Source organism: Talpa europaea (assembly GCF_964194135.1).
Source record: "Talpa europaea genome assembly, chromosome: 11".
NCBI lineage: Eukaryota > Metazoa > Chordata > Mammalia > Eulipotyphla > Talpidae > Talpa > Talpa europaea.
In genome coordinates this window covers 9,242,384-9,249,858 of record NC_140078.1, presented here as the reverse complement: position 1 = coordinate 9,249,858, position 7,475 = coordinate 9,242,384, and the positions used below count along the sequence as shown (strand labels likewise).

Genomic DNA, 7,475 nt, shown 5'->3' with positions numbered 1-7,475 from the left:
GCTCTGTGACCCGGGACACGACAGTCAGGGCAGGGAAGTCCCCAAGGATGGGACAGCGAGTCGCGTGAAGGCACAGAGGTGAGGACTCAGTTAAGGAAAGACACCAGAAGTCATGGAAGCTGTCGTCCTGCTGCAGCCCCACAGACCCTGCCAGAAGAGAGCAGGCCGCAGAAGGGCTGAGAAGGACCTGCAGGAGAATCAGACCCACAGCACAGAGAGTCGTGAGTGCGTTCTGACTTCAGTGGGAACAGAGGTGCCCGATAAAACAAAGGTTCCCCAGTTCAATCTGAATTTCAGACAAACAACGGGTTTAGTGTGTTAGCATCAATAGGCCCTAAACCTGTGTCTGTGTTGACCTGAAATTCAAATCCAGCTTGGTGTCCCATATTTCCACGTGCTAACCCTGGCAACCCCTAGGCAGGAACCCCCTGGAAGGGAAAGTGAAGCAAAGGCAGAACATAATCTAATTTGGGGTCTAATAAATACATTTCTATAGTCACAAAAAATTTAAGCTATCATGAATACGTTCAGAGGGCTCAGGAGCCCATCAATAAATTCCAAAGTATTTAGACACTTTCGTGATACCAAGTCTGAGCTACAAGGTAAAGGAGCTGGAGCAGAGAGAACCGTGATGGACCTCCGTGGCCAGGCCCCCCGGCTTCTCTGCCCTTCCTTGCTTCCCCTATGTCTCCTTCTCGTCTCTTCACCAAGACCCGTCTTGCCCAACATCTCACTCTATCCTTACCACAGTCCCGTGTGGGTGGCAGGTGCAGCGATTGCTACCGGGCGGTCCCTCTGAAGATTCAGAGAGGGGAAGCAACGCACCCAAAGTCACACAGGAAAGCAGCAGAAGGGACAAGATTACCTCTCAGCTCCATGGGATGCCCAAGCTCCTTCTCCACACCTCACTGCTCTCTGTTCTTCAAAGTGACCTGCCAGCTGTAGTCTGTTGACCCTCGAGGGCGCTTGCGGGCAGGCCCCGCGTGTCAGGAGCAGGGGGCATCCCCGGGGGCAGCTGCTGGCCTCGGTCCCTGTCGTGTCTTTGCTGGAGCCGGGCATGCAGGTAGCCGGCCCTCCTCGCCTCCTGAGCCGTGAAGAAGGAGGCGGCGATGCTGTGCCGCAGGCGGCGGGCATAGGTCTCCAGGAGGATGGTGGATCCAGCCACCAGCTGCAGGGCCCCCACGGCCAGGGGCGCAGCCCAGCGGGGGCGCTGGGCGGGCAGCAGCGGGCAGTCCGAGGAGGTGAAGCGGAGCTCCCAGGAGAAGGAGCTGTGGGTGGAGAGGAAGGGGCTCTCTGGAGGCGGCTGGTTGAAGAGGAAGGGGATGAAGCTCAGGACGGTGTACGCAGCCTTCAAAAAGGAGAAAAATCCCATCAACACACAGACACCCCCTTCTCTGCACCGTCCACCACGACGTGCGGTGCTGGCGGGACAGGACAGAACTTTGCCTGCCCTCATCTGCAAGCTGGGGACAGAAGCAACCCTGCCCATGGGGATTGAGGACGGGCAGATAAGCTCAGGAGTCTGAGAGGGGGCTTTTGGCAAAATAAAAAGCACCATGAAAATGTGGTTTTGACTATTACTCAGATTATTTCAAGGAAACGCATCCGTTTGGAAGGGTGTTTGCTGAGCCTCCCTCAGCGAACAGTTGAGATGTTCCTGGGGAAGCTTCCCGAATTGACCTCACTATTTTTCTTTTTCTCCACCATGAGAAAGATTTGATGAGCTAAATCCATGTGAAATAGGTGAACTATTTTGCATGTATCCAGTTAAAACTCTAAGTGACGAGAAGACATTGTGTCTTAACAGGCAACATTCCCTGTCCCAGGAACACACAGAATGACGATGTGATTCAAGAGCAAATGGCACTTTAGACACGATGAGATCCAGGAATCAGGTGACACGCACCTCAGACGCTGCCTGTCACTGTTCTCGGCTGCAAGAAATACCTCTTAGGGCACATTCTAACCATGGATTATAGTGTGATTGAGGGAAGAGTACATACAATAATACATACCACTGTCACTTATTATATACTCTAATCCATTCCTAGTCTAATCTATTTCATTTTTTTAAAGCTGGCTGTGACCCTCCTCAATGGATTTTGTGCTGCCTGAACACCACGTTCCTCTTATACAACAAGCACTCTGTAAATATTAGTTACTATCAGCTCAGGGTCAATGGCTGTTACATGAGAGCTCACCATTAAAAATAAAAAGGATTGAGCTAACAGAAACGATTGAAAACCACAAATCTTGATCAGGTAGTAAATATATCCCATATCAAACTGGCAGTAAATAGCTAACATATCACAATTAAAATAATAAGTGGGGCCTCCTCTGGTGGCGCAGGCGGTTGAGCACCGCACTGTGAAGCTGTCCACAGCCTCTGCAGCGTCAGTTTGATCCCGGTCGGCCGGCCGGCGAGGGTCCCACATGGCACGGCAGATCTCTCCTGTCTCGCCCGCTGCTCCCCTCAGCAGTGTATTTCGTCAGTCTGCCTGTTCTGTTCCCCGCTCTGTCTCTGGTGAATCCTCTCGCCCTCCCGTGCATCAGGCCTGTACCCCAGTTCTTGTATAAATAAATAAATCTTTAAAAAATAAAATAAAATAAAATAGTAAGTGTTTTAGGCCTAAGTCCCTGCTATAACCACCCAGCCTCATCTTCACAGAACAGCCACGGAGAACATACACGCAAATGACATGGCAGTGTCACTTATTAAATAAATAAAACTTAATTTGCAAAAACAGGACTTGGCCCTGGGTTGTAGGGGGTGGAACTTTGATCTAGACCATTCTCAGCCCTCCTCCAGCCTGATATGTGCAGATGTGAGCTTTTGACTGATTATTAAATATCTCCTAGGTGATAGGGAACTTACCATACACTTCAGAGGTAAACACATTTTAAGACTCAATGACCTGGAAAGGCAAAAAGGATTGATCCAATTTGCACAAGAGGAAAGTAAGGCAAGGACATGTTGCCACTTGGGAAGCGTGACCTTAGGGGGCAGAGTATTGTAACATCTCTGGGGGTCAGTGTCCTCACCTGCATGGGGGTGGACAGAACCCACAGCGGTGTCGGGCTGTTGTGGGTGTGAAATGAACTCATCTGAGGATGTGCTGGGGCTGCCAGTTTATCCCCTTAGCTTGGCTTGGAGGTGAGAAAACTCCAGTGTCAAGTCAAGGGTTTAACCAACCCTACCCCTTCCCTCAAGGAAATGACTCCTGCCCAACTTCCCACAACAGCACTTACATCATACTTGGCCGTGAGCGTGATGGGCACAACGGGCAGCTTCTGAGCCCAGTCCACAGTCGCCTGGGCCAGGAGGAAGGCCATGTGGTCTGTGGCCACCATCATAGCGGTGGCCAGCAGGAGCAGGGTGAGCAGCCCCAGCTTCAGGAGACAGCTCGGCAGCTCCCCCTGGGACAGCCTGGGCCGGGTGGCCCAGAGCAGCCAGGCTGGTGGGGAGGCCACCAGATGTGTGGCCTGGGTCTCTGCCAGGCGCCGGGCCAGCTGCCGTGTTGCATAGGTATTATCGAACTGCAGGTCGGTCAGGTAGCGATGGAGGTACCAGGCCGAGTCCAGAGGGAGGCCCAGCATGAATAACCCCGTGACCACCTGCTGGGTCCCCCACTCTGCCACCCGGGCTAGGGACTCCAGGCCAGAGAAGTCCTCCAGGACCTGCTGAGTCACCTTGAGCATGTGCAGCCGGAGGGCGGAGCCATTGCCCTGGGCCTGGAACATAAGGCCCTTGCTGCCTGCATGGCCACCGGGACCCAGAGCCCTGGATGCCATTTGCAGGTGGTGAGTGGTGTTGAGTAGACTCTCCAGGGAGCCCTCAGTGACGCATTTCAGCACCTGCCCAGCTGCACCCATGTTGGCCAGGACATTGGGCACCACGGTGATAGCCAGGATGGCGGTGCTACAGGAGAGGAGCAGGCGGCGGCCCTGGGCCATGCACAAGGCGGGCACACTGAGCGCAAACAGGCAGCGGGCGGGGGGCACCAGGAGCAGACCCAGGAAGACCAGGAGGCCACAGACAGCTGCCACCATGTCCGAGGGCCAGAGGGGATAAAACCATGAGGACGCCATCCAGTGATGGGCCAGGCCTGTGGCAACGACAGCCAGGGATCCGCACAGGAGGATCTGGGTCAGCAGCTGGCCACGGCTGGCTGGGACAGGCCGAGAGAAAGCAACCCAGGCGGCCTGCAGCGGGGCCAGGGCCCTGCAGAGCCCCATGCGCCAGAATCTCCACCTGTGCCGAGGAAATTGGAGAAGCTCTATTAACTGCTTGGGTTCAAATCCTGTCCCCTACTTACTGTCTGTGTGACCTTGGTTAAGTTTCTTAACCTCTCTGTGCTTCAGTTTTCTCATCTGTAAAACGGTGCAGTAAATGCAGTGCCTCATCGAGTCACGTGTCTGGACATAGTAAGCAACAGCTGTTGGTGGTGAGATAATGACAGTTTTTAATCTGTCACTGAAGCACCAGTTCTATCAGGGAAGGGACTGGTCTCTTTTCTATATCTCAGGTTCCTAGAATAGTGTCTGGCATGTGGCAGATCCTGCATAAATATTTGTCAACTGTAGCATAATTGTCTCTGTTTGCTCAGGGGGCCAGGGAGCGAGATCAGCACTGATGGTGAAGATGCTGGGGGGGGTGGGGGTGGGACGGACACGGGGACGGAGGTTATAGACAAAGAAGAAGGCGTAAGTAAGTCTTCAGGAAAGTGGGAGAGGAAATGAGCTACAGAAATGGTACTGAGGACCCACTTGAGGTGAAAGACCAGGCACGGTGGTTATATGGAGTGATAGGACTCTGCTGGGAGGGAAAGTCATGGGGAGGCAGTTCCCATGTTGGTTACAGGCAAAGCCCCTGACTTCTTCCATCATCCTCCAACTAGAGGGTGAGCACATGACCCCTAGCCCATCCGAGGACCACAACTCCTGGCCACAGTGACTGGCGCAGGGATTGACACCTCACCCAAGATGGACCAACGAAAACCCACCGGAGGGTTTGCTGGAATACTGGGAAAGAACTCTTTATTGTCTGGAGAGCGAAGCTGGTGGCAGGAGAGATGCTTGGAACTTTGGGGTCCCCCACATAGTGTGAGTCTGCCTGGGATGAAGAGGACTCAGGAAGGCAGAGCTAAGAAACGGAGCTGGAGCATCCAAGGGAACCACGTGTGGCCCTGGATCAGGACACACCCGAAGCCAGCTCTGCCCTGCCTCATGCGGCAGCAAGGGGGAGAGAACTTTTTCTCTTAAGTCAATCTGAAATGAATATTTGGCGCAACTGAGTCCTGATTAATACGGAATCTTTGACACAGGGGTCCTGAGACAATAACATGAAGGAACGATGTAAAGGACCCCAGACAGAGTCTGGCACAGAGGAAGGACCCTGAGCAAATTATATTGCTGTTGATGATAATAATGATGATGTAAATATTCTTATCATTCCCTTTGTACCAGACTCTGTGTTAACCCCTGTGAATCAAGTCATGTCCATAGACACTCGCCTGTCTTTACACAGCCTGATTGAGAAGACAAGACACGCCAGCTCATTGGAGCTTAATTCCATGAAAGAAGATCCCTCATTGTGATACACCTGGGTCTGGGCAGGGTAAGAGGAGAGTAACTAAATTTTACCTGGAAAGCCAGGAAGGCTACTTGGAAGAGGTGACATTAAAGCTGGGTCTGGCAGGATAAATATCAGTTCTTAGTGTGAAAGGGAGATTGGGCATCCCCAACAGGAGGAGTAAGGCACCTGAAGGCCCTGAGCTCTATTTCATCCTTCCCCTCAAAGGAAATAGGGAGTTGGGGGGATTAGCTCACAGAGGGGAGCTGAGGGGGATGAGGCCTGTAGGGCAAGAGCAGAGATCACAATTGAAAGTTCTCCATGCGTGCGTGCGTGTGTGTGTGTGTGTGTGTGTGTGTATTAGCTGCCTCCCATTTGGAAATCAGGAAATTTCACATTAAAATCCAGATTTCCAGCTTCCCTTAAGAAAGTGGAGGACCTAGGTTGAAGGAGTTCCCACCTTTGTGGCAGAATATGGAGCCGAGTATCCACTACCCCCTTAAACAGGGGTTCACTCTGCAGATGATACCTCCCACTCACTGGGCGCTGCAGGCAACCCCAGTGGCCTCCCTTCTATACTTTGCAGGCAGTTGAATTTAGGACTAAAGCCCCTCCACTGCAGAATTGGTATTTGGAGGGGCCTCCCTGGTGGCGCAAGGGGTTAAGAAGCCTGTGAGGCTGTCCGCAGCCACTGCAGCACGAGTTTGATCCCCAGCTGGACAGGAAGCAACACATAAGGCGCAGCAGACCTCTCCTGTCTCGCCTGCTGCTCCCCTCAGCAGTGTATTTCAGTCAATCTGCCTGTTCTGTTCCCCACTCTGTCTCTAGTGAGTTCTCTCACCCCCCACACCTCTGGCCTGTACCCCAGTTCTTGTATGCATAAATAAATCTTAAAAAAAAAAAGAATTGGAATTTGGAACATGGAGACTGTTAAGGTAACAGCTAAAAATACAGGCAACACGAGCATGGAAAGCCAGTTCAGAGTGGTGTGGGCTGGGTCGAGTTGGAAGGACAAGGAAGCCAGCTGCTGTTCATCGAGGGCTCCCTCTGAGCCTCAGAGGGGCACATGTGGGTTCAGTTCTCCGATGCTTACAGACATTATTATTACTCTTGCTTCACAGATGGGGAAACTGAGGCTCAAAGAGGTGAGGACTGACCCAAGGTCGTGCAACCAGGGAGTGGCAGAACCTGAGACCTAGGCGCAGACCCCTCATGCCCAACCATTGACCACTGTGGCCCCGGGTCCAAGGTCCTGGACTTACCAGGTCCTGAAGATCCGCTCAGCTGCCTCCTGGGGCACCCTCATGCTTTCCGGAAAGCTCGGCCTGGGCAGCGATGGCTGGTGAAGAGTAGGTTGGGGAGTGTCCTAGAGGACACTCTAGGACTAGGGAAACCCCGTCACTTCTGCTTTTCCACCCTTTAAATGAATCCTCTGGTGTCCTCATCCTGCCCTGCTGGGCCCACCTCCCAGGGTGTTGGGCAAGCTGCCTCACCCACTTCCCCAGCCTCCAGCCGGAGGGTGTGGAGGTGTGGGAGGAGAGGAAGAACCTGCTGCGAGGAACATGTCGTGCTCACAGCAGGAAGGTAGAACTGGCCCCATTTTACAGAGCAGGAAACTGAGGCTCTGAGAAGCCTTCCGATTTTAGGGGTAGTGCTGGGACCAGCACCCTGCTCGCCTGCCCCTCTTCTTCTCCTTGCAAAGCTGTGTGCCCCAGGAGGAGCCTGGATCCTAACTCTAGGGGGTGGGGAGGGACATCCTGAGGCTTTGGGTCACAGCTGTGTGACCTGGAGGGGGAGACTCGCGTCTTGGTCTGTTTCCTCTGCCTACAAAAGAGGCTCCTAAAGAGCCCTAATAACCGTCAACATTTACCACATACTTACTACGCAGCAGGTGTGTGTAGTA

At 53.1% G+C, this 7,475-nt stretch overlaps 1 protein-coding gene across 1 annotated transcript; it reads right to left on the bottom strand.

Annotated features, from left to right (window-relative positions):
* Positions 1-922: 922 nt before the first annotated feature.
* On the bottom strand, positions 923-6,878 carry OCSTAMP (osteoclast stimulatory transmembrane protein; the record flags this gene model as incomplete). Its single annotated transcript, XM_084246613.1, has 3 exons — positions 923-1,348; positions 3,250-4,252; positions 6,835-6,878. 3 exons carry the CDS (start codon positions 6,876-6,878, stop codon positions 923-925), a joined length of 1,473 nt encoding a protein of 490 aa, XP_084102739.1.
* Between the last annotated feature and the right edge of the window lie 597 nt (positions 6,879-7,475).